Source organism: Branchiostoma floridae, chromosome 10, assembly GCF_000003815.2.
Source record: "Branchiostoma floridae strain S238N-H82 chromosome 10, Bfl_VNyyK, whole genome shotgun sequence".
NCBI classification, from domain to species: Eukaryota; Metazoa; Chordata; class Leptocardii; order Amphioxiformes; family Branchiostomatidae; genus Branchiostoma; species Branchiostoma floridae.
Window position 1 is genome coordinate 18451318 of NC_049988.1, and position 27743 is coordinate 18479060.

The 27743-nt window shown below is 41.6% G+C and overlaps 1 protein-coding gene across 1 annotated transcript; it reads left to right on the forward strand.

Moving 5' to 3' along the window:
* The first annotated feature begins 200 nt into the window (after positions 1 to 200).
* On the forward strand, positions 201 to 26744 carry LOC118425036 (PAN2-PAN3 deadenylation complex catalytic subunit PAN2-like). The gene is made up of 36 exons (XM_035833850.1): positions 201 to 885; positions 1599 to 1741; positions 2254 to 2426; positions 2724 to 2844; positions 2995 to 3072; positions 3395 to 3513; positions 3911 to 4055; positions 4647 to 4791; positions 5246 to 5322; positions 5614 to 5693; positions 6008 to 6058; positions 6543 to 6639; positions 7185 to 7275; positions 7579 to 7647; positions 9921 to 10015; positions 10859 to 10987; positions 11584 to 11733; positions 12126 to 12330; positions 12847 to 12953; positions 13431 to 13529; positions 14315 to 14344; positions 16964 to 17100; positions 17593 to 17670; positions 18659 to 18791; positions 19430 to 19525; positions 19597 to 19737; positions 20467 to 20526; positions 20854 to 20944; positions 21290 to 21447; positions 22530 to 22615; positions 23017 to 23074; positions 23528 to 23634; positions 24368 to 24440; positions 24911 to 25004; positions 25357 to 25552; positions 26017 to 26744. Exons 1-35 carry the CDS (start codon positions 507 to 509, stop codon positions 25530 to 25532), a joined length of 4071 nt encoding a protein of 1356 aa, XP_035689743.1. The 5' UTR covers positions 201 to 506; the 3' UTR covers positions 25533 to 25552; positions 26017 to 26744.
* Positions 26745 to 27743: the final 999 nt, after the last annotated feature.

Here is a 27743-nt window from a genome sequence, read left to right on the forward strand (position 1 = left end):
AACGACACTGTCTCAAATTGTGACTAAATCTGCTGCAAAATTGGAAAACATGCCACGCCCCACGCTAGATCTGCTACCTATTCCGGGCCCCACCCCCAAATTATGTGATCAATGTTTACATGGGAAATAGTTCATGTTTTCTACAACTACAGTCATAACAAATCCGTTCAAACACACAACATGATTATAAATGATAGAAGGTTTACCTGTCTCCTTGTTTCTGAGCGCACAACGCCCGTATTTGTCCAGAATAGTTGATCGGTTTTGGCAGTTACTTTTTCTGTTGATACCGTAAAAATCAAAACAACTGATGCAACGTCGCTCTAACCTCTGACCCCGCGCACTGACCCACGGGTAGGAAACATGGCCGCCGTTTTTGTTTTGGTTCCCGTCAAATTTTCTCCGGAAAATTTGGGCGCCGTCTACACAACTTTCACATTCCTCTAACACTCTGTACCTCCGTAGAACGTTTAAGTATATATCCTAGGACACATAGGAGCTGAAAGATGGAGTTTAACACGTCTACGGGTGGCGGGATCACGCCAAACCCGTACGCACCACAGTTCAGCCCCGCTGCCGCGACCACCACCACCACCGCGAGTACGTTTAGCCCAGACGCGCCGCCTTTTGCGCCCTCCCCGGGGCCTCACGCCCCGCCCTTCGCCCCCTCCCCCGTGCCACACGCGCCTCAAACACCACAGCACCATCCCGAGATATTTGTGGACGGGCACGTGCCGATTTTGGACGGCAGTTTTAACGGGAGCGGCGACGCGTCGGTGCACTTCGGACACAACTCCAGCGGGTTCGAGGAAGGCTTCCACCCCAGCGATCCCAACTCTCAGCATCACAGCGGGCAGCATCAGGAGCACGGCATCATGCAAGGCGGTACGATAAACGTGTAGTTTGAACGGGGGAGGGTGACAGAGAAGGTCTCCATGACCTTGTCATATCGTGGGCAAAAATAGATCACAGATGGAGAACACTAAGTTATCATAAACATTTTCTTACTAGAGCACGCACGGCACCATGGACAGCGGTATGGACTGGACAGATAGAGGGGGCGTTAGAAATTGGAAGGGGTGATAAAGAAGGTTTCAATGAACTTGTAAAAGTGTGAGCAAAAATAGATCAGATCAAAAGTAGATCACATATCAATATGCTGCCCTATGGCGAAACTGATAGACTAGGCAAGAGAAATCCATTGATATCATCACTGATATATCTATGAACAAATGTTGCACATCTTGCTGTCAACAAATACATCGCTACTTCATAAATGAGATACTAGAGTAGCTTTAGGCAAATTGCTTTCAGTGTAGATGCCTGCAAAGCTGGTGTGTTACAAAGGACAGTTATGTCAGGGGCAGTGGCAATACATATACAGAAGCTGGTGTGTCAAGCAGAAGGGCGGTTGTACAGGCTTTACAATTACAGAAGCTGCAGCTGTGTTGGACAGAAGGGCAGTTATACTTGCTAGGAAATAAAGATTCAGTGACCATAATAAATGATGGAAAACAGAGAAGCTGAAACCTTTGTTACAAATTATTTTCAGAAACAAAACATGAAAGTAGTCTTATTAACACAGAATAATTTTCCAGGTCGAGGCATCTCCAACCCTCCTGTTGGTAATGAGGAGTACCACGAGCTCCACACCATCGTGGCAGACGGAGGAGACCGATACGGGGTGTCGGCCGTCGCCTTCGATCTTCATCAGGAGCTGCTCTGGATGGGCAACCAAGGAGTGAGTCAGAAAACACTTCTTATAAAAAAATTCACTTTTCAACCTTCTCAAAGCTTCATCTTTTTCATTGGACAATACTTATGGCAACTAAATGGGCACTTTGACATTTGAATGGTTAAAGGGCTGTCAGTACAATGTACACTTATGATGGTTTACCATTCTGTGCCCTTAGGAAAGGCACTTTACACGACCTTCTTCACTCCACCCAGGTGTAAAAATGGGTACCTGACGTTTTCTGAGGAGGGAAGGCAGTGGAAGGACTCCGCCTTCCAACAGTGTGCCCTAGAGACCATAGGAAACAGCTCTTTGCCTTATGACCTTTGTTTATATACTGGGTAGGCCAGTATGCACATCCAGGGCTGCATAACTAGCCTGTCAATGTGGCTTTTAGGGTTAGCCCTGGTGACAAAGAGCACAAGCAAACAACATAAAAACCTTCATCTAATGACAAAGAGAATACGCTGACCTTATCCATTTTAAGACACCAGTAAATCTTCATTTTTCCTATACAGGGACATGTGACGTCCTACTATGGCCCAGGCATGCAGAAGTATTCGTCCTTCCAGCCACTGCCCGTCGGGACAGAGATGCGCCAGGTGCTCAGTATTGACAACGGCGTGCTGCTCCTCGGGAACAACCGCATGAGGTGCTCTGAGCGCGGCGGACTGACCATCTTTGATTTCAGGTCTGTTCCTTTGTTGCCTCTGTGAAAAGTTAAATCAGATTGTTACGTCAATGAATAAAGAGACTAGCCTTTGTTACAGTCTTCAAACGGATATCTTCTACAGCAAGCTCCATTCCTCGGTTAAGTTCTTTCCCAGTATAGGAGAACATGGCCAACGTTGAAAATCCCGAATGGTTTTATTTCTTGGTACTGTATGTTTGTTTACTTTCACAGGGACTTGATGTGAAAAAAATTTTTTAAGATACTAGTTAACAGTATTACCCAATTTGAATTGACCTTCTTACCCCCATTTTACAGTGGTGAGGACATGCATGACATGCAGGTCATGACAATGGTGGACCCTACCACTCTTCTCATAGGGGGTCACCAGGACAAAGTCATCGAGTTTGATCTGAATTCTGGACAGCAGGTTAACTTGGTAGGGACACAACCCAAAAAAATTATTATAAAAACTTCTCCTGAACATCATTTAAGTCTCTCACAAACTGCATTTTTTCATTTTACAAGAGTAAAAAATACAGAGTCAGTAATGAATTCGTGTAACTTTTTTCTCCCCCCTGCTATTCAGCTAGAAGTGGGTGATCCTGGAGTTGCCATATTTAGACACACCAATAGATTCATATGCTGTGGGGATACAAGTGGACAGGTAAGGACAACCTGTTTGTTTGTTTGCTTAATTTGACTTTCGTTAGTCCGTTACTTAATTAATCAACCAGTAAATGAATCAATATAGCATCAGTGTTCCCTGTTATGACTAGTGGAAGAGTAGGCTAGCTCTTAAACGATAATTACAGACCTATTTCCTTCCCATTCATTTCATTCGCTTAACTCTTGCCAAATAAAATTCTTCATTCTCATGCCCGTAGTTGCTTGTAGAACTTGACAAGATGACTTAAGAGGTTTTGTGAAATACAAGTATGAACCATCACTTGTCCAGTAACTGGAGTACCACCCTTGTGTGTCCTCAGGTGACCCTACGAGACATGAACACCTTTAAGACAGAGCACATCCTGAAGGCTCACTCTGGGTCCCTGTCGGACTTTGACGTCCACGGAAATCTGCTGGTCACCGCAGGCTTTTCTACCAGGTAAAACAATTGTTTCCATTATATCATGTTTGTAATATTATTCAAATTAATGATTCTCATCTTAGAAAAGCTGCTGTATATTTTGTGACTGTAATAAAAACTATTAAATGTTAATTGAAGTATCACTTTTCTTCACCTTACCTTTTCTTCGATTTGCATGAAAAGCTTTATGAAGTCAGAAGCTTTTGTGTTATGTTGAAGGACATATATAATGGCTATACAGATACAGATGATTCTTGTCTTTTGGATTTTTTCATACATGTAATAGTGATCTTGCATAACATATAATTTATTATAAAGCATAACAACTGCATTACTTTGTTTCGTTAGAACAAGTTCCTGTGTGGTTTATGTACAACAGAAAGCTCATAATTTATTTATTTGTCATCTGTCCTAGGAGAGGCAGTTTGGCGGTGGACCGTTTCCTGATGATCTATGACCTGCGTGTAATGCGAGCCATGGCGCCCATGCAGCTCTCCATCGACCCCATGTTCCTCCGCTTCGTACCCACCTACACACCCAGGATTGTCGCTGTGTCTCAGGTGAGTTGAGTTCCTTCCCTTAACTTTCCATGTACAGTTTAAGCTGCTCCTATTGGTTGCTCTAGGAATGCAGATAGTTCTCTCAACCCAGAGGTGAATGGCCACAAACTCTAGCACCTTAGTCCATCCCTAAGATCGCTACCCGCTAACATGATGGCAGGTTGCGACCTTTAGGAGCGGACTAAAGCAATCAAGGCTGGACTCCAATCTCAGTGTACAAAGGCTAGTAGTTAGTGGCCCTGCCACTGGAACTAGAAGTCATGGGTTTGAATCCTGGCTGTGTTGCTCTCCCGACATGCACCCTACCAAAAAGGGTTACAGCCCTTAAGCTGTGGTCCACTGTACATTGTGCTTGTCGAAAGAGCTGGGAGATTTTCCCTGGTACAATGAACCTGTAAATACTGTACATAAGGCCTGTCCTCTCAACTGTGGAAGAATAGCTCTTGCTTAACTAGTTGTATCAGGATCACTTTTAGGGCCTGTGGCCAGTTCAGCCCCTGGCAGTGAGAGGTTGTGTAACACAGACTTGCAGTTTGTATAAATGTCAAAAGAAGGTGCTGTTGTACATTGCACCTGTTTGTGTTCTTCCAGGCTGGACAGTTCCAGATCCTGGACCTTGCCGGAGTGATGACCCCTGCCAGCATGGCCATCCACCAGCTCAACACCCACGGGCACATGTGCATGGGCTTTGACATCTCCACATCATGCGAGGCCTTTTCCTTTGGAGACAATGGAGGTAATGTTCATCTTGAAATGTTCCCTGTGCTTGTATCTTCGTGGTGATTCTTCACAATGAATTCTTGCATGCGATGTGTTTTGGCGATACCCCAAAATTGAAATCCACTCAAGAATCAATAAATTTACCGTTTATGTTTTTAATCCGTCAAAAGATCAATTTCAGCAATATTGAAAGACAATACAATCTCCATAACTAGATGAGATTTGGAGGTTACATCTGGAAATAATCTCGTAATCTTTTCCAGTTGTAGAGGCTGAATTGTCTTTAGATATTGTTTTCCTGGATGTGTAACCCTTATCAGTACATTCACACATAAGCTAGATCAGCTGCATTTTGTATCACCTAAAACCACCTTGTGGCATATTACACCTGTCCGGTATGGCATTAGTACACTACTTTTTCATTTGAATGGAAGATTACTGACTTTTGGACATTTCACTTTGTGATAAAGGATTGCTGCACCTATGGACAGACAGAGAAGAGGTCCTCTACAACAACTACTCAAGTCCTACAGAATTCGCGGATCATGTAAGTACAAGGGTGGGTTATGTCGGAGGGTGAGTGGTTGGTGTATTAGTTCATGGGAATATGGATGGGTGGTGGGGTGTGTGGGTCTATCTGTGAGTGGATGGATGGATGGATGGATGAATGAGTGTGAGTGCAGATAAACAGATGGATTGGAACCAAAGATATAGATTATAAACCATAAAATAGCAAATCCCCGACAGTATACAATCATGTATAATATGTACCAAGAGATATTACCTAAAACTGTACATATTACCAACTGTTGAACATTTTTTTTTATCCTAAATCCAGCCCGAGCACCTGCCTGCCATGTCTATAGTGGACCCCCTGACTCCCCTGGCCAGCATACCCATGCTATATGAGAACTGTCAGTAAGTACGGTTTACTCTTGCATTTTGTAGTACAATGTAGTTTATACAACAAGGAGAGAGATGGACTTAGCAGATTGATGGGCCTCATAAACCAAAGTAATACAAACAAATTGATATGTCTTTAGACAATTTAGACAAATCTTTGATTGCAAAACACATCTCTTTCAAAATTTCGCTATCAAAAAGAAGTGACAAGAAGTGGAATTCACTAAGGAGAATATAAGCCTTGTGCTGGCTTAAATAATATTGTATAGATGATATACACCTTTAAGTGATGTACATCTGTATAACAGTGTTAATAATTTGTTTTCCAGTGGTCCCCTGCTCTCTGACTGGCCGGAGGACTGCATGAAATATGTAAAGAGGTAAGTGCCAACAGGGTCTGTAGTACTATGGTACTGGCGCACATACTTTTTGTGAAACTTACAAAGAAAATGTTGCAGTTCGAAAAGACAGTATTGTTGTTTGGATTCTTGACAATAGTAATCACAGGCTGATGTAGTATCTGGGGATGGTGCTTGTCTATCAATTATTATGTCCACCCTCTATGTTAAAATTGAAGTACTAGAAAGATGTACTAAATGTACTGCCGGCCCGTAGTACAAGCGACCCAATACGAAAAGAAATGACCAGCAAAAGGGTATTATGAGCAAAAAAAAAGACAAAAAAAGGCCCAGAGAGTCTGCTATGGAGGCTACTAAATGTTGCAACAAACAGAAAGACTGAGCCAAATCCCTCCATCTGCTTGGAGATTGGAGAAGTGGTAAGATAATCATTAATATGTGTTACAACTATGATAGTAACAAAGATAATGATGATGATGACTGAATATTTTCACTCTCTCCCCAGACGGATGCCCCCAGTTGACCCTGAGATTCTGGCCTCCATGAAGATTGTTCAGTTCATCGGCTATGCACCTAACCCGAGGGTTAAGAAGAGGAACCAGGTTGGTTTGTTTATTTGTTTGTTTATTTGTTTTGTTTTTATCAAACTGCCTCAAGGCATAACATATGTACTGCTTGCATAATAAGTTCAAGCTGCGTGATACCAGACTGTAAGGTTTGATCCACTCACGCTGGGATGGAACCCTACTCTTAGACTTTTTGATAAATGGGGTGTCTTCTTTAACGTGTGTCTCTCCTCAAACACCGAACCTCTGGCTTTGCATCCCATCTAAAAAGACGTCTCTAACCAAAGCTAGGTACTCATTTTAAGTTGAGTGAGAGAATATGTGAAAACATGCCTTTCCCAAGGGCAGAACATTGGTGCCTGCTCAGGATTTGAACCAAGAATCTTTCCATTCTAAGTCAACAGCCTAACCACAACTAAGTCCAAATATGGTGTCTGTATCATCATTGCTTTTAAACTTTGTTCTTGCTTCTTGGAATCTGCAACATTTTTGATAGCTACATATGGCCTGCTAGGATTCGAACCCAGAACCTTTAGATTCTAAGTCAGCCGCCCTTACCACAAGACCACGTTTTGCCACAGGTGCCGTACCGAGCCAAGGACCTGGCCATCACCATCCCCACCTCATCTACGGGGGCAACCAGCACTGTTCCCGAGTCACCAGGGGCCAGAGGTCAGAGGTTTTTGGCAACTACCTTGGGGTGGAGCCTTTGTGATGCTAAATTTAATTTCATATTCAAAGGTCTTCAAACCTGAAAAAAGGATTGATCTTCACCATTAAAAAGTTTGCTTTTTTGGTGATGCATTTTTTTATTCATCACGAAAATGATACTGTAACATTGTTTTGTGACATGAAAATTTGGGTAGTGATACATGGCTACATTGAACAAGCAAAAACTTTTTCAACATGTTGTTGGACACGTTGAAACAAGTTATTTTGTCTGAACAACTGAATTATTTGTTTCCTTCGCATCAGGAGAGAGTCCTCGCTGGTACATGGTGCCGACAAGATACCGCAAAGTAGAGATCAAGTACACAAAACTCGGTAAGTATGGTAGGCCTACTTAGCTTACAGATGTGCCCTATGTGGCAGAGAGTGTCATTCTCTTATAGGACTGTTTAGCCATAGTCAAAGCTGTAGAGCTGATATCAATTAGGATTTTACCATGGTCATTACTGATCAAATGGGGCCATATATGGAGGGAGGGAGGGAGGACTGTACATTTGGATTATGATTGTGTATGTTTCTTTTGATCTGTAATCTGTATGATATTATATATGTCTGCATGTAATGTATGTGTATTATGTATGTTTTTGTTGTTCAAACTTCAAACCCTAGAAGACTAGCCCTTGATAGGGCTAAAGGATCTCACAATAAAGGAATAAATGGAGAGAGGGGTGGATTGATTGGAATGATGGATGGATGAATGCAACAAACATTGCATGTAACATACAGAAAGTAATATAGAATTAAATTGGACAAACTCAAGTTTGAAGACAAGAACTGGGACACCTGGTTGTGAATGTGACATCAGAAATGATTTCCCATTGCTTCCTTTTACAGTGAGTTTTACTCTTGATCAAATATTGCTGTGAGTAAATTTGCAGTGGCGGCGGCACCGGGGGGGCAAGGGGGGCGGCTGCCCCCCCGAAAAATATGTTGGGGGGGGGCGTCGCCCCCCCAGAAAATCAAGCTGAAACCTTGTGTATTTTTTTGATGATGGAAATTTCTTTAAATCAAGCTAGTCTAACGGCAAAATTTACGCCTGAAAACGCAAGAAATGACGTTTCAGAGAGTCCCGATTTCAAAATTTCGCCAGAGTCCCTTGTGACGGCCCGCGTCTTCGGCCATGTCGGCGCAGGACAATATGTTGCGGGAGCGTCGCTCTCAAAAAACTTTTAAACTAATAGAAATTTTGCTATCGTACTTAGCTTAGTTTACAAGCAGAATGTGGCCCTCAAATGCTGGAAATGACGTTTTAGGCGGTCAAGATTTCAAAATTTTCTCCGGACCTCCCTAGCCGCGGATGACTCATTGTGCCTCCGGCGCTCACAACGACATGGTGAAAATTTGTTGAGGCGTGGGTCATCGCCCTCAAACATCTTTCTTTGACAAAAATGGCATTAGATTTAGCATAGTCCCTCAGCAAAATTTGTCCCTCAAAATACAGAAAATGGGGTTTCAGAGGGTGCAGATTTTAAAATTTCCCCAGACCAACCTTGCTACAGCTTGCACCTTCCGCACTTGAAATCGTGAATATATTTTTGGGGCATCGCCCTCGCTAAAACCATGTGTCTTTCTAACAGAATTGTCATCAAAGTTAGCTTAGTCTAGCAGCAAAATGTGCCCGTCAAAACGCAGGAAATGGCGTTTTAGAGGGTCAAGATTTCAAATTTTCCAGGGGGAGCATGCCCCCGGACCCCCCTAGAATGGTCCTTCGGCACTACATGTGCGGCAAAATTCTGTCAGTAAAGGGTCGCCCCCCCAAGCGAAATTTGCTGCCGCCGCCTCTGATTTGTGGCTTCTACAGAGTGTCATCTGAACAGCTTAGGTGTAGGCTATGTTTACACAGCCTCCATGACATTTTGCGCTACAACAGACTCGCTGGTATGACCACGTGCAAAGAATGACCCATAACAACTGGCCAAGAAAGGTCATAAACTTGTCTGTAGTGGGCCAGAACCCGCGTGGGCGCCCCAAGAGGAAATTGGTTAGACTTGGAAATTGTTAATAAAGATCTTAGAAAACTGGACATGCAAAAAGCCACCCCCCTCAGAGTCCTCCCCAGAGGATGGAATAACGGAGGCCCTCCACTATACTCCTAGCCCAGCTCCACTATTCTACTTTTGAAATTTAGTGTTTCTTCCCTATTTTCTTGGTTAGTTTTGCTAAAATTAATGAAAATTCACAGATTTTTGTACCAAGTGGCATCACTTTTCCAGTTGGCATTGTCTGCAAAAACTTGTGAATGGGCAATGATCAAAACAAGTCGTTTTGCCACTTCACAACAAAGGAATCACTATAATATACTAACATTATACTTGTAGTATTTGACACCCTCTGTCGACATGTCATTGCAAAATGAACCCATTTTCATGAAAGCGCAGCGCGTTGGTTCGGGATATTTTTGCCAGCCCCTCCACTATACTAAAAAATTCTGGGGAGAACCCTGCCCCTTGACAGAGACGGATGGAGGGCAGCAATCAGATCCAAACGACTTGACACGTCCAACCAAGACAGGGAACAACGGATGCTAAATCAGATAGGGAGCGAGTGAGACATGTGGTTTGTGATCCCAATGTTCCTTCTGATTCCAGGTGTGGACAGTTTTGACTTCCGCCACTACAACCGGACCAACTTTGCTGGTCTGGAGACCAACATTCCCAACAGCTACTGTAATGCCATGCTGCAGGTAAGGCTGAGATTTAACAGTTTAAAAGACATAGGTATATCAATATATAGTTGTAGTATTCAGTATTTGATAATACTGCTGCTGGGATCCCTCACACGGGTACGAAGGAGTTGGCAAGTCTTCACACCACACTTCCATGCAGCTCTGTACAGCAGGCTCACCCTAGTTAGACTGCATACCTTAATCCATTTAATCTAGTCACCTTAATCCATTTGACTGGCATTCAGCAAGGATTGACATGACACTTGTTGGTTTTCACTGTTAAATCTATCCTTTCAAGCTTACAAAAATGCATTTCTGTCAGTAAGAACATGTCGGGATGCTTTTGAAAGGCAGGTTGAACTTTTGTCCCTCAAAAAAAAATTTCTGTGCTGGGACGGGGGGACAGGTCCTGGAGACAGCCACAATCTACTTTGTCTTCTGGCTACATATGTGTATGTGCCTACCTCGATAGGTTGAGAACCTTGGCACTGTGGGGGAATGGGCACTCCTGTTTAAAGGGGGTGGAGCTGTATTTCTGCATTGATTCAGCATTGGGAAACCCATGATTGCAGAACTTTTACATTTTGTAGTTCCTCAAAGGGCAGGGATACTACTCCCTGTCCACCATCCTCCAGCTGGTCTAAGGCCATCCCTCTGTCCTGGCCATGGGATGGAAGTTTGCATGTTGGGATGGACAAAAATTCCAACCCATCCGTCCCAAAAATCTGAATGTGTTTTCAGAAGCTTGAAAGGACTTATTCAACAAGAAAAATCCACATCCCAAACAATGAGAGGGACGGAAAAAAATTAAGGCTGGAGACAGCCCTGGTCTAAGGTCTAAGAAAACGATTGTTTCTCCAGGTGCTGTACTTCATCGAGCCCCTCAGGTGTGCAGCCCAGTCCCACCTGTGTGAGAAGGAGTTCTGCCTCACCTGCGAGCTGGGGTTCCTCTTCCACATGCTGGACATGTCCAAGGGGGAAAACTGTCAGGTAACAAGAGTTCTGAAATATTCTGATTATGCAAATGAATTGCTCATCTGCGTAATGTATGGTCTAATTTAGGTAAAAAAATACAAGAAATGGAAGTTATTTAGCAGTTCCAAGATCACATACCACATAATCCATCGAGAGGTTCTTGAGTTATGCTGACCACAAATATCAAATAAATGCAATCCACCAGATGCAGAATTTCATGAGTTCACAAACACAAAAGCACAAAACAACCCAAACCCAAACATAATCTTCTGGCTAATGTAATAAAAACTCTGTGTGGAATTTGTCCCAGTCCAGTAACTTCCTCCGAGCATTCCGCACCATTCCAAACTCTATGGACATTTTAGCAATCTTCCTGGGCCACTTCTTCCACTTTTCTTCCATTCTCTGGAAACAACACTTGCAGATAGATGTGCAAAAGTTAGGTGTGACGGTTCGTTCAGTGTAATATAACCAGCTGCTGCCGCACTTTGTGCCTGCGAAGCTGGTGTGTTACGCTATAGGATGGTTATACTAGCTATATAGATACAGATACAGATGCAATAACGTATATTTAGTCAATAACAATGTCATGTATTTTGCACTTGTCGCAGGCCAGTAACTTCCTGCGAGCGTTCCGCACCATCCCGGAGGCCTCAGCGCTTGGGCTGGTTCTGGGCGACCACGAGGAGGCCACGGGAAAGGTCAACCTGGGTCGGCTCATCCAGTCCTGGAACAGGTTCATTGTGCAGCAGGTGCACCAGGTGAGTTGGACAGGTGTTTTCTGCAGGTCCACCTGATGACTTAATCATGTATGTACCTCTATAGTTTTGCTTGTATAATTGCCCTGGTAATGCTGGCTAGTTATAATTTGCACGAAACCTTTGTACATCTAATTTCTTTAAACTTACAGCTATCTACTGAGGACGCCCCTACTGTACATTGTACTTTTTGACAAAATATTCCAATCTTCAGTGATTTTATCTCCGAAAGAAAAAGAACACTCTACTATTCATTGATTTTAGGCTTCTCAATACAACAGTTGCAGTGGGTGAATTTGAAGAACCCATACATGTTCATGTTTATCCATGCTTTTATGAGAATCCACAAAATAAAGGAACTCCTTACTACATTAACATTTTATTCTGCTTCTCAGGATATTCTTGAACCAAAAGAGGAAGACTCAGAGAAGAAGGAGCCTGAAGAACCAGAGCCTCCGAAGGAAGTAGAGAAGACACCAATAGAGAAGATGTTCAGTTCAGAGGTGACCATCTCCTCCAAGTGTCGGTGTGGGAAGGAGACGACCAAGGAGACCAACTCCATGGTGTATGGACTCAACTACCCGGACATCTCAGACCCAGGTGATTTTTAAAAGACATTTCTGTGTTGTTGGATAGACAAGCTGATACCTGTACATATATCTGTTCCTTGTATAGCTGGTATAACCGCCCTTTGGCCTAACATAGCAGCTTCTTTATCTGTATCTCTATTGCCGTTCTAACCGCCCTTAGGCACAATACAGCAGCTTCTGTTTCTGTATCTGTATAGCTGGTATAACCCCCCTTTGGCGTAACACACCAGCTTGTGTGTCTGTATCTGTATAGCTGGTATAACCGCCCTTCGGTATGACACACCAGCTTCTGTATCTATATCTGTATATAGCTGGTTAACTGCTCTTTGGCATAACACACCAGCTTCTGTATCTGTATCTGTATAGCCGGTACATGTATAACAGCACTTCAACTCATTTAAGTTTCCAAGCAAACACTTTGCAGTACAAGTATCATTGGCTTGAAAACAATCCTCTCTATGTACATGTATCTACGGATTTATCAATGCATGATGTTACAAAAACAATTCCACTACTTGTGTTGCAGAGCTGAAGAAGAAGCAGTACTCATTTGCTGAGGTCCTGAAGAGCAGCATGTCATCAGAGCAGGTCACCCACGCCTGGTGTGAGGACTGCAACAGATATCAGCCCACGGTGTGTACAAGGAGGTTACATATAGAATAATGATATATAGAGAGTCCTCAATTGATAATATATAGAGAGTCCTTTATGTATAGAAAATCCTCAATAAGATTAGCCTGGGTACCATCTGTATAGTAGATTACTTTGACGTTTATTCTCTCTGAGAACTTGGACATTTCTAACGCCTGGAATATTCAAGTCTTGTCCAAATTTTGGACGAGGGTGCTTCTGCTAACCAAGAAACTTGAAATGGTTAACTTTTCGACTTAGCACTATAGAACCTATTCCTTAATTTCCTCATTGGTTGAAGTCACCACCAAATGATACATGTATATAGTTTCCCAGAGGGGTAGCAGAAGCAAACTACTAGTACTACCTTGATGGTACCCAAGCTATTGTAGGATGCCTTTGTCACCTTAGAAAGCCTTGCTGTGGCTTTTGAGAAAGGGCACAGAAGTGGCAGTCAACTTCTTCTTTGTTTTTTCTTAGACACAAAGCAGGAAACTAAAGAGCCTGCCAGACATCCTCTCCATCAACTGTCACCTGGACAGTGAGCGGGACCAGCTGTTCTGGCAAGCACAGGAGGAGGTAGGGGGATAGGGATGGATGAAGGGATGGATGGATGGATGGATGTCAAAATATTAATAATATCTATAATGTAACAGTCATGTATGAGTGATCTGGTCTCGTATTTGGAATAGTGTACAAATAAATTGACCTGCATATGTAAATATGGGAGTTGGACATGATATCAGTACATAAATATTGGTCTGCATACTAGATAGTGAGGAGTGTGCTTTAGCAGTGCTTCTCTCTCGATCTTAACTGCCAGTTGGACAGGTCATGACAAAGTGGAATTCATCTTCGATATTTTCGTGACATGTGATATTGCTGTATTGATGTTGTTTGCTATGACAGTTACTCCAACTTGGAGTCCTCATTCTCACCCTCTTGCCAGTCACTACTTTTATATGTTTAACCTTTACCCAGCTATCTTCTCAATGTAAAAGTACAAATGTGGTACATTGGAGCACCCTTAGAGTGTGCAGGGTTAACTGAATGAGATAAACAACTGCCTGAGTGGCCAAAAGATTTGTCCCATCATATGTTTTTTGGATCTATTAACTTCAATTTTGTCTGACCAAGTCTTAGTTATACGTTGTCTGACCATTTTTTTTACCTCAGGCTCTTCTCTCTATGATATGACCTCAATGAAAAGTTGCCAGGAGGCTGATATGAGTTTTTCGTGAATCGATACTATTATGGCTTCATGATAAGATGAGATAATAATGATGATGAAGACACAATCATAATCCAATCAAACATGTTTTGTAATGCTCGGCTTCTTCCCTTCCTTCCTTTTCAACTTGTAGAAAATGCCGAACTACGTTCCGTGGGACCAGGTCTGTTTGAATCAGTCAACTCAACAGTTACAGTATATCTTCTTACAAACACAGTTTATCACTCTGAAGTAAAGTTGAACATTTACTGGCATTTCCAACACAAAAAACAGACTTATCCAAATAGTCAATTGTCCAACTACCATCCCTGATAAAGATTATGCACTTAACCTTTTCTATGACGTCATGTTGCGCTCATTCATTGACAAAGACTGGAGTTGAATAGTGAAATATTTGCATTGATGATGGTTGGACATCCAGGTAATAAGATATGCCAAAAAGCAGTAACTCAAGCAACTGGATATGATTTTGGAAAAGACCATATCCAAAAGTTGCTTGAGTATCTGCCTTTTGGAGTAAAAAAAAATTGGTTTGAATTTTTCTGTTGGAAATTACTGTTCAACTTTGCTTCAGAATGATTTGTACCTACATAGATGAACTTTCAAACTACACCATACACTCTTTTATCGCAACACTTCATTTCCTTTTTTTTCATACTGTTGAAGCTACGTGGAATTTCATCCCTTGCCAGATGTTTTGGTTGTGGTTTTCTCTTATACTTGGTGTGGTTCTTGCCCTGGAGGTTATAAATTCAGTATCCTTCTAATCTTTTGTTCTGAGTAAAAGGCAAAAGTTGGTCAGTGGCAACAGTAGTCTTAAGTGCATGGTTTGCGTCTCTGTCTGTCTCTCGATTCCCCATTCTTAAATGTTTATAATCTTTCTTTTAAAAAGATTACCGAGTTCTCCTTCACCATTCCTTTCGTTTGGTGACTCCTTTTTTACAATTATCCTTTTTCATTGCAGCTTGTACAGTCTCTGCAAATTTAAGTCTTTTAACAATCTTGTCTATAATGTAACGCTAGGTCACCTTTATCCGCGTGGTTACCTATATCCGTTCTTTTTCAAAACAGTGTATTTAGGGATATTGAGTCAACGACGGTGGTTTCAAACTGCAATGTTTTAAAAATACACATTGCGTATTGCAGTTTGTTGCCACAGTCCGTCAACTTGATATTCCTAAATGATACGTTTTCAAAAACAACGGATATAGGTTAACCCGCGGATAAAGGTGAAGTAGCATTAATTACTGTAGAAAGAGAAACAATTATGCTTGTTGGAGCCATGTTGTAGTATGATTATGTGCTCAGGGCTCAAAATACCACCTGCATATGCATGTTAGTGCAGGTAAAATTGGAGCTGTGCAGGTATTTCTGGCGTCTACCTGCACCTAACCTGCACTGGTCCATGTGCTGGGTTTCATACATAAATTTCCTTTGGTTTAGATGTGTAGGGATTGTTATTAGCTGCATTGACTGTTACCACCTATTAAGTATAAAAGAAAAAAATAGCAATTGTTCCTAAACAATTTTAGTATGATTTATACTAAAGTCTTCCTAAACTCAGAGTGGTGCAGGTAAAATTTGTCTGGTGCAGGTAATTTTCAATGTTACCTGCACCAGTGCAGGTATGCAGAAAAAAAGTATTTCGAGCCCTGATGCTGTACTGCATAATGTCAAGTTTATTTCCTCAATCTTAAAGTAGCAAGAACAGATAGATTAGTACAGAGTTTCAGTGTCACTGACGAAAACTACTGGATGGTAGTTGACCATTTCCAAAACCATAGCCAGTTGCTTGAGCAACTACTTTTTGGCGTATCTTATTACCCGGAGGTCTAACCTACATGGAAGTAACGCTAGTTCACCTTTAATCGTGGGGAAACCTATATCCGTTGTATTTAAATCCGGGCTACTTAGGGATATCAAGTTGACCGACGGTACAAACTTTCCAACTGCAATCAATATTTTGAAGAAAAAAAAATGCAATTTCAAGCCACCGTATATAGACTTGATACTGTTTTTAGATACAACGGATATAGGTTACCCCGCGAATAAAAGTGAACTAGCGTTGCAGATTTTCCCTTCAGAAAATGTGGATATGTCAGTTCAGCATTTAGTTTCTTAGATAGGAAAAATAATCAATGAAACTGATATAACACTAGTTCACCTTTATCCATTGGGTAACCTATATTCGTTGCTTTGAAAAACAGGATATTTTTGGATATCTCGTTGACGGATGTTAGTTTCAAATTGCAAAATTTTTCAGGATATTGCAGTTTAAAAGTACCACCCGTCAATTTGATGTGCCTAAATACCCTGTTTTTAAAAGCAACGGATATAGGTTACCCAACGGATAAAGGTGAAGTAGCGCTATATGATATAGGCTTTCCCTTCATAAAATGTTACAGAAAATGTCAGTTCAGCATTTAGTTTCTTAGATAGGAAAATTAATCAATGAAACTGATATAGCCTATAACGTTAGTTCACCTTTATCTGCGGGCAACCTATATCCCTTGTGTTGCGAATAGGGTATCCAGAGAGGGTATCAAGGTATCAAGTCGATGGACGGTAGTTTCAAATTGTACTATTTTCAAAATATTGCAGTTTGAAACCACCATCTGTCGACTTGATATATACCTAAATACATTGTTCTCAAAAAGGAACGGATAAAGGTTACCCTACGGATAAAGGTGACCCTACGGATAAAGGTTACCCTACGGATAAAAGTGAACTAGCGTTATTGCCAAAGGAGATTTTACTTGATGAGAATTTTGTTTCCCTCCAGGTCATGAAGCAGAAAGAGGGGAACTCCTCCAAGCCATCCTCCTCGCAGAGCCGAACTGTCCGACCTTGTCGCTACGGGTCACAGTGTACGCGATCGGACTGCAAGTTCTCCCATGGCTCACAGGACAAGGAACAAACGTAGGTAGCAGTTGATTCAGAAATCCGCAGAACACTTATTGCTTTGCTTTGTTTTGCCTTAAACTCCAGAAAAAGGAGGTGGTATTTTCCAATAAATTTTTTATCAATGAATACCTAATCAGTAGACTTTTTGCAGAATTCCACTTGTGGTGAGTTAGCTGATTTGTGTTGAAACCATCTCCCTTCAATGTTCAACCTTGTTCTTGCCACATACATACTGATTTTCAAAAGGATACCTACTGGAAAGTAATGACCACAATGATTTGAGATTTGCTGGATATTTAGAATTAAAAAGACTTCATAACTTGAGTTATGCACCTTATTTCTGGGTAAGCCCCCAAACCTATTGATTACCCCTCAGGTCTATTTCAACTGTTACTTGTACCAGTGCAGTCATACAGAAAAGATGTTTCAAGCCCCGACTGCTGTTATACATGTTTATGTTTATAGATGCTTGTGTAGTATTAGCATAACCCCTTACCATGTTGTCAGGCCGTGCCGATATGGTGACATGTGCACTCGCCCCGACTGCAAGTTTTCTCACAGGAGCAACACAGAGAGGCAGCAAGCGTGAGTGTTCGTTCTCAGGGGCAGAATACAGTCAGCTCAGTCCTTTACAAACTCAGCCTAAGAACAAGATCAACTCAGACACTGTAGAGCCCTATGGAACTAACAGTAGTGATACTACAGTGGAAGCCGCTTAATTGCCAGCGAATTCTGTGCAATTATCCGGCGTGTGTGATAAGCAAAGTTACCCAGTTGGACCGCACCACGACAGGATTTGGGGATTCCGTGCAATTCACCGAAGTGTGGGTTTATCCGATGTGCAATTAACTTGCTTCCACTGTAGTGGAAAAGAAAAGAGTGGGGGTCCTTCCCAGTGTGAGTGGTTCAAAACCTACAGTCCTTTGGCTGCACATGGAGCAATCGTTGTTATATTGAGGTCACCTGAGTTAGTGTTGAATGACAGCCCTCACAAACCGGTCTTGCTCCATGTGTACATTTGGTCTGATTTACCATGGGCTGAGTTGGTAAAGGGCGAAGCTTTGTTCTGTGATCTACTAGTATTTTGACCCCTGAGAACTCTCTTGCTGGTCTGGATGGTTCTGGTAACTGGTGTATAACAGTAAATGTTGTTCTTGCCCTGTGCAGCTAACAATCTGCTTTCTCTCTCCACCTTTCAGCAGCAGTTGTGGATTTTTGATTTGTTGTTTGTTGGTGAAAACTGTTTTTGTCTTCTTCCTCTGGCTTTTGGCATTGTGAATACTGTGCATATTTTGTTGATTTCTGATTGAGAAAGATCCTTATTCCAACTACATTTGTACTCCATGTTAAGTTGGGAAAAATCTAAGGTTTGCACACTTTCACAGTAACAATATTTCACTGTGGTTTTAAGTTTGCGGTAGCACCATAGACTGTGGTCACTGTAGTGGAAAATTTTTTGTGGTGGTTTTATGTTTACATTAAAGTGGCTACCGTAAAAAAAACCACAGACATAAAACCACTGCGAATGTTTCTGCATTAAGTTTTACAGTAGTTGAACCCATTGTTTCCACAGTACGGTGTTGTCCAGTGCAGAGATACTGGAGATGAGTCTACAGGAGGAGGCCCAGGCACACTGGCTACCCTGCGGACTCAAAATGGCGCTGGTAGACGGGCATCTGAAGATAGAGGGGCTTCCCGAGATGGAGGTAAGGGGCTCATGTAGTTTTGTTTTGCATAACCAGTATCAAACTGCTATAAGATGTAGTAATGAGGCTGCTCCTACAGGACATGATTTCAATAAGTTCCTCTCGATGATAGTTCCAGGGAACACAAATTTTTGAACACCTCTATTCTTGATTCATAACTCTAATACTTGAAGGCATATGACTATTTCTTGTTCTTCTCTGATGACCTTAACCATGGGAAGATTGCTAGCAGAGCAATTGTAGGGAATTACGCTGAAGGAAGTGTCCCTTGACCTCTACTGAATGACATATGCCGTATAGGCCAGCGAGGCTTACCTATCTCTTACCTACCATCCCACCATTGTTGCATTAAATTATATCCTTAGTTTCAAAGAATGATTGACATTGTTTAACCATACCACAGTTTGTACATACACTGCATTGTTTGTTGTAATGGCCAAGACCCTGGTCTTGGGTCATTGATGCCTTTGTGCAACCCATATGCCTCCACATGCAGAGCAGAATAAAGACATCACATGCCCCAAACCTCATAGCTCCTTTTCTGTGTACATAAGAGTAATTGTATGTTTCAGGATGTTGGTCGTATGTGTGGGCAACTGTAGCCTTAGCTTTACCTTAACCTTGACCTTGTGTTCCAGGATGTAGAGAAGGAGAAGCCGAGTGAGGAGTGGGCAGTGTACGAGCTGACCAGCTCTGTCTGTCATGTCCAGGAGTCCAGACTGGGGGGCAATCTGGTCTGATATATGGGCAACTTTAGCCTTAGCTTTACCTTAAAGTTGATCTTGATCTTGCTGTTGTGTTCCAGGATGTAGAGAAGGAGAAGCCAAGTGAAGAGTGGGCAGTGTACGAGCTGACCAGCTCTGTCTGTCACGTCCAGGAGTCCAGACTGGGGGGCAACCTGGTCGCACACATCAAGGGCGGCATTCCTTATCACAAGAGGAAAGAGGTAACCCAAGTGTCTATAACACAATATGATAATGCTAGTTCACGTTCTTCAGAGCGGTATTTAGGGAAATCAAGTGTTACTTCCAGGGTCCAGACTAGGGGGGAGGGGGGGAACTGGTTGCACATATCAAGGGCGGCATTCCCTACCATAAGAGGAAAGAGGTACTACTAACCAAACACAAGTTTTTATGATCCATGATTCCACTTAGCCAAACTGAGAATCTTTCATTGCTAAAACTTGTATGATAATGAATCAGTAATGGTGCAACAGTACACATGATCAACGAAAATCTGATCGGACACAACAAGGCCAGCATACCTTACCACAAATGGAAAGAGGTAACCGATAGCAAGTCTCTATAATACAATATAATAATAAATGTGCATCAGGCATTTGTGTAGGTGTTTTTTCTTTATGAATTACAAGCATATATATATATCCAAGAAAAGTCTGTGGAAAGAAAACTCTGCTGTCCAATTGACCAATGCTGTAACTGACTGGGAGTAGATGATGCATGAGCCACTATGATTAAGTGCGATTTAATAAGGCTAAGCCATAATAAATTCTCCTAACTGTAAGGTTAGAGTGGTGCTTTTTCACATACGTAAACGCTAATCCTAAACAATCCTGGGAAAACAATCCCGAAGTGCATGTTTCACCAAGTGGTCACAATGCGGAGAAATACATTCAAGAACTTGAAAGTGATTGAACATTTTTCCCACCTTATAGGGCATCACAGCTACCCAGTGGTACTTAGTGAACGACTTTGCCATCGCTCCTATGGACAAGGTAAGCCCATGGCTTCACTGGAAATGTCTTTTTGTTTTGGTCATTTGCTTGCGTGTTTGTAGTTATTTTAATGCAGTAGAGCGACTGGTTTCCATATGCTAGGCCCGTAAGCCACACCAAACGGAATTTCAGACCAAGGTGCCATATCCTGTTTTTAATATGCATGTCTGTTGACTTATGCAAGCCAGGGGGAAATGCATTAGACAGTGGGAGATTTGCAACAGTAAAACAAGGTATTCTCAGGAACTAAAAAAATAATATCTTGTGGACTGTAGTGGCATTGTATGCACATGACTGTGTTTATGACTGAATATTGTGATGTTTCAGTTGGATGCTGTCCAGTATGGGATGGCCTGGAAGGTTCCATGTGTGCTCTACTTCTCCAGGAAGGACCTCAACAAGAGACACGACTGCCAAAGTAAGACTCTTGTACATTTTTTTTACATTTGCAAACTGCACAAAGTCAAGTATAATGACTACTCGATAGACTTCAAGAAATTGTCACAGTATTCAAGTGGCCAATGTAGACAGGATTCTTAATGCTTGGGCCAATGAGAACACCTGCTTTGCCTATTGGGTCAGTTAGTCAAGTTTGATGTTTCTGACTTAGGGAGAAGAGTATAAATATAATTACACTAATTATAGTGTAATTACACTAAGTGGATTTCATATTTCAGTATTAGACCTTTTAGGTCCCAGGTTTGCAAGGGCTGTTACTGTTACCTTGAATAAGGTTGTTGTTTTTTTCATTTTCTGCCCCCAGTCCACAACCCCATCAGTGAGAAGGTTCTGTTCCCGGAGGCGTCCCTGTCCAGCCGTGTCCTGAAGAGACATATCACGTTCCAGCCGCTTGCTGCAGAGGAGATGCCGAAGGACGGCGATCTGGTCGCACTGGACGCTGAGTTCGTTACCCTCAACCAGGTAAGTCAGTTGAGTGTTCAATTCAGTTCATCCATCTGGTGATTATTATTCTTCCGCTAATGTAAAAAAATCGGCAATTACTGACATGTATTGGGTCAGAGGTCAGCATTTTGGGGTTCAAGCAAGACTGGTCTCCTTTGTGACAAAGGTGGCTAGAGAAGGGGACTGGAAAGGGTGAAGAAGGAGTGTAGTTAGTAGTTTGTGCGGCAGGGGAGGCACTGGAATTCCTGACTGTGACCTCTCCGGCTTCGTGCAGATGAGTCTGTCGCACATGACAGATAAGAGGCCCTGTACTACAGCCACTTGAAAACACTTGACTTGACTTGACATGACTTTACTTGGATCCACATTTAGCTTAACGATGTTTTTGAAGTTCCTATACAACCTGGTAAAGAGGACAGATAAAGTGAGACCCCCAGTCTTGAACTGGTATGATGGGCTGAGTCAACAATATAACTTTGGGGGGAAAACCTCTCAAACATCTTGGACCCATTTGAATGAAAGCTCATCTGTGTTGGTAAAGTCCATAGTTTACAATTTAAGCTTTGTCTGGTCACACTGGATGCAGAGTTTGTCACGCTCTACCAAGTTATCGGAAAGTTAAAGTTGAAAGTTTGATACCTTAAAAAAGGAACAAGGTACATGTACAACATGTTTAAAGATCTACAGTCCAATCCCTACTGCTGGCTGGATAAGATGCAAAAATTACTTGTGGATGTTTGAGTGACATCCATCACTCTTCTTCAGCATCACTAGAATAAACTGGCCAAAAGAGTACATGTTCCCCAAATGCAATCATTCAACTACATTTTGGGGAGGCGATAGCCCTTACTTTGTACAAATAGGCAAATATATCAAAGAATGTTTATGCTGTAGAACCAATAAATGACATGTAAATGACATGCTAGTCTCAATATGTTGACTTATTCATATCTATAGATTTTCATATATGGTCTGTTTATATGTACTGTAGTTGTTATAGACCTAAGGCTTATGAAAGCTGCTGTACTTTTGTCAATAAAGATTTCTTTAATGCTGCTTGCTCTAAACTTGGTACTGAAATGTTGCTGCTATCACTTCAGGAAGAGGCAGAACTCCACAGTGATGGCACCCGGTCCACCATCAAGCCTAGCCACATGTCTGTGGCCAGGATTACAGTCATCAGGGGGTAAGTGTCCTGTTTTTAGAACCACTAGGACTGACCTACCTAGAATGTTCCGTATTTGAGATACCAGAATTTTCCTGGGGGAGCATGCCCCCCCAGACCCCTTTGGACTGTCACACCTTCAACAGGATTTCCATTCAAAATCCAGGGGAAGGAAAAAATTTCAGGCTGGCTTGAACACTGGTTGGCATACATCGTCTCATGCTAAGATCTCCAGTTAACCTTTGGGGTTATTATCTGTCACTATTGACCCAACTCCCTTTTAGTGTCAAAATGCCCAGCATTCAAATGTACAAACAACTAGTGGCTACAAAACCTCTGTTTCATAAAATGATAAAATTGTAGAATAGAATTATATGGTTTCTGTTCTTTTTAATAGCTCATTTGTCAATTTTTCCATACAGACAAGGCCCCCAAGAAGGCACACCTTTCATAGATGACTACATCTCCACTCAAGAACAGGTGAATTGTTTGTTTGTTTGTTTGTTTGTTTGTTATTTCTTTATTTGTTCATGTCGATTGAGAATCTCTTTATTTAGGCCATGAGGGATGAATAGAGATGTCCCTAGAGCTCAAATGGTAGCAGCCTCACAGTTAAGCTCCTGGTTCCAATAAGTTGGTAACTGGGAGACTCCAGTTCAATCCTGACTCCGGTTAAATCCAAGACCATCATACAACAATCAGAATGGCTCTGAAGGGAAATTCATGAGAGCAGCTAGATGCATGGCAAATTTGAGAATTATTGAAATTTTAGATTTTGCTCCTGTAAATGCTCCTGAGCTGTGGTAGTACAAAGGCTCGGAAAGGTGATTCCATTGTTACATTCTTTATGTAGAATCATTAGACAGTCACATATGATTTGAGGTCAGAATTTTTCTGATTTAACATATTCTTATTTTTCTGTTGATGCTGTAGGTAGTGGATTACCTGACCAAGTTTTCAGGCATCAAGCCTGGTGATTTGGACGCCAATATCTCCTCCAAACACCTGACTACACTCAAGTCTACTTACCTCAAGCTAAGGTACATGTTCGTACTTATTACTGTAAGCCTGGCCTTTAAAGAGTCTGCAAAAAGGAGTGTATAGTCTGCCAGTATAAAGAGAATTCCTAATGAAGTATTGATGTTTGGGATTTTTATCAAAAATTTGACTCCATAGCAGGGCTGTAGCCACCACCTATCATTCCATCTCTTAACAGAATTTTACTGCATATAAAAGAAACATTTTAAGAATATTTCATCAACCTTGACAGATGATATTGGTGGGTGAAGGTATAGAAATTAATTAATTTAAATCAACTATTCATTCCAAAACCTTGGTCTGCATGGAAATTGAACAATGATCAAAATTTGTACAAGTATGGAAAAATAAGTCTTTCCAGAATGTTTCCCTCAATGAGAATTGGTACAACGGACAAAATTTCAAGCTGGCTAGAGCCCTACTACAATGTACATACATAAAGATAAATCAGTGAAGAATGTAAAAATGATTCTGACATATTTTTAAACTCACTTTTTAAATTGATGAGTTCATGTTTATTCCTGGGGCTATCTGTTGTTTTCACAAAACAGGGTATTTAGGGATATCAAGTTGACAGACAGTGCTTTCAAACTGCAATATTTTGACATTGCAGTTTGTGAAACCATTGCCCATCAACTAGATATCCCGAAATTCCGTTTTAAAGCAAACAACGGATTTAGGTTAGCCCACAGATAAAGGTAATTCAGCCCTACATTGTGCTTGTGTCCATTTCAGGTATCTGATTGACCGAGGAGTGAAGATGGTGGGGCATGGCCTGAAGAAGGACTTTCGAGTCATCAACCTTTTTGTACGTAGCATATTTGTGTTCAGCATAACATAAGACCCTCTGAATAGATTGTTAAGATATTTGTGATATGAATAGGGGTTGGGAAGACAAAGGTCCCGGTCAACTTTGGGACCCCTGGTGTGTGAATTTGTTACGACAGCAGAACTTCTGATTTTTGTATCTTTTGTTCGAGATATGCTGTGGTCATAATTTTTGTTCTGTACTTTTCTGTACAAATCTGGTGTGTTACACCACATGTCGTTTCTTTCTAAAGAAACTTAATGTCTGCCTTGTGATTCCCAGGTGCCAAAGGACCAGATCGTGGACACAGTCTTATTGTTTCTTGTGAAGATTTTCGTTCGGATTTTCAGTCAGCGATCTGAAATATAGGTGACAGACTCTTTGTAGAAACAGCTTATCCTTAAGAGTATCATTCTGGTTTACCGGGTATGCAATAAAAACAAACTTTGCATCTGCCTTCTGATTCCCAGGTGCCCAAGGACCAGATCGTGGACACAGTCTTGTTGTTCCACCTGACAAACAAGAGGATGATGTCCCTCCGCTTCCTGGCCTGGTACTTCCTCAGTAAGTCATGTGATTGATGCATCTTCTTAGCTTTGAAATGTAACCATAGCTAGGGGTGGGTACTGGTACGCTTTAGTGGTACAAAACCGGACCTGAAGAAATCAGTGGACTGGATCTTGGACCACACCTTTTGGGGATTGCTGGTCCAAGAAAATAACAAGAGCAAAGTGAAGTAGGGTTTATAGTAATTTCTATCAAGTTTCTACAGTCAAACTTAGCGTTGTTTACATAAAGATAGAGATAGAATAGTAAAAAAAATTGACTCTGAAAATTGAAGTTCTACAGCCGTGAGTAAGGCTAATATTGCTTGGGGTGCCTTTTAACCATTTTAGCTTGATTCTGTCTCCCCCAGAACTGCGTATCCAGAGCGACACCCACGACAGTATCGAGGACGCGCGGACAGCCCTGCAGCTGCACAAGAAGTACAAACAGCTGAAGGACGAGCAGGAGCCCGACGAGTTCCACAAGACGCTGAGGAAGATGTATGAGGAGGGCAGGAAGGTCGGCTGGAAACCTCCCGACGAATGAGGAGCTGAGATGGATTTTAAATTGGCCAATCACTGTTGGGATGGATTTTAAATCGCCCAATCACTGCTGGGGTGTATTTTGAATTGCCCAATCGCTGCAGGGATGGGTTTTAAATCGCCCAATCACTGCTAGGATGGATTTCAAATCACCCAATCACTGCATTCCGTGAAGCATTATTCTAGTGTTAATATTCAAACCTCGAAACAGTGATACTCTCTTTATCGCTCCCCAGAACTGGAAACCGACCAACGATTGACAGGGCTGGGATGGATTTTGAATCTGCCAATCACTGCTGGGATGGATTTGAAATTGCCCAATCACTGCTGGGATGGATTTTAAATCGCCCAATCACTGCTGGGGTGGATTTGAAATCGCCCAATCACTGCTGGGATGGATGTTTAATCTTGTGGCTAGAAACTTCCCAACAAATGATGGGGCTGGGATAGATTTTAAATTGACCAATCACTACTGGGATGGATTTCAAATCGCCCAATCACTGCATTCCGTGAAGCATTATTCGACAGTAGTTTAGTGTACTGCACAGTATAGTACCTAACCCTAACATCAATTTCAGGTACCAGTATCCACCGGTACAGTGGTTTACGTACAGGTCTGGACCTGTACTTGTCCGTGTGCAATTTCACAAATTAACCTGTGGTGTTCATTGATAATAAAGACATGATAAGATACTCAAGAGAATGTTCATTAAGACGTCAGGTATCTTAGGAATTGCGCCAAGGCTCTCGAAAGGATTTCAAATCAAATCATTTCATTGTTTTACAGTGCTGAATTTCCATATTTTTGTGGCATATGACTTTTGTAGAAATAACACACTTTGAGTAACAAGAAAGGGTAAGGAGTTATATTTGTTTGTGTAAGTGCATCAAGGTACAGCACTGGTACATACTAAACGTTTCGGTATTTAATGGACCTGTACCCAAGTTATTTCAGTGGGACTGGGTATTTGTGTACAGCACTATTTCACAGGAATATTATAGATAGTTATAGACAGTTTAGGATAGTCATAGACGTGTTGCACAATTAACTGTATTGTGAAGGGGAAAAAAACTGTCATACATTGTACATGAGATACAGCATTGGGACTGTTCATTGTATGTGTATTGCCATATTAAAAGACTTAGTACAATGTATGTAACGTTAGTTCAGCTTTATCCGCGGGGTAAGCTATATCCATTGTGTTGCTAAACAGGCTATCCACAGTATCCAGGGATATCAAGTCGATGGACGGTAGTTTCAAATTGTTCTATTTTCAAAATATTGCAGTTTGAAACCATCATCTGTCGACTTGATATCCCTAAATACATTATTCTTAAAAAGAACGGATAAAAGTTACCCCACGGATAAAGGTGAACTGGTGTTAATTGTTCATGTGAGGGATTTTAGATGCCAAAATCTAGTTCAGTTTAAAGATTGATGTAACTGGCATAACTTCTCTGCCTATACATTCCATAGGAGACCTACTCTAAGTACCTTTAACAGATACTTTGTTGTATAGTAACATGGTGTAAGTAACTTGCATTCTACTTACTTGTATTGATGTAACAAAGTTCAGTATTTTTGTTGAATAAAGGTGTTGAATAAAGGTTATACAAAATACTTTGAACGGTTTTGTGACACTAGGTTACCTGACACTAGGCTACCTTTATCCGCAGGGTAACCTATATCTGTTGTATTAACTGCTATTCATTTAGGGACATCAAGTCGATGGATAATGGTTTCAAAGTGCCATATTTTCAAAATTTTGCAGTTTGAAACCATTGTCCATCCACTTGATATCCCTAAATACCCTGTGTTAGATACAATTTTTTATTTATTTATTTGGAAATCCATGCCTGTAGGCTGATTGCAAGGGTACAGACAGTAAAAAGTAACAAGTGTCTATTCTATACAGCTGTCAATATGCATGATTCTACATTTACTGGAAGGTTTGACTTCTATTTTGGAGACAGTGGCTGATGAAAAGTCCCACGTTTTTAATGATTAGTTGGTTCTGTGATTTTAACAGGACTGAAGATACAATGGATATAGTCATACGTCTGCCTGTGTGGAAGGGCCAAGAACCTATGGATGGACCTTTATGATATTTGGTATGTGGAGAAGTTTTGGCCAAACGAAAACCAATTTGGGCCTAATGGCCATTAGCAGCTTTCTATCACTTCCTAGAGAACTATCACAAATCACACAGACAAG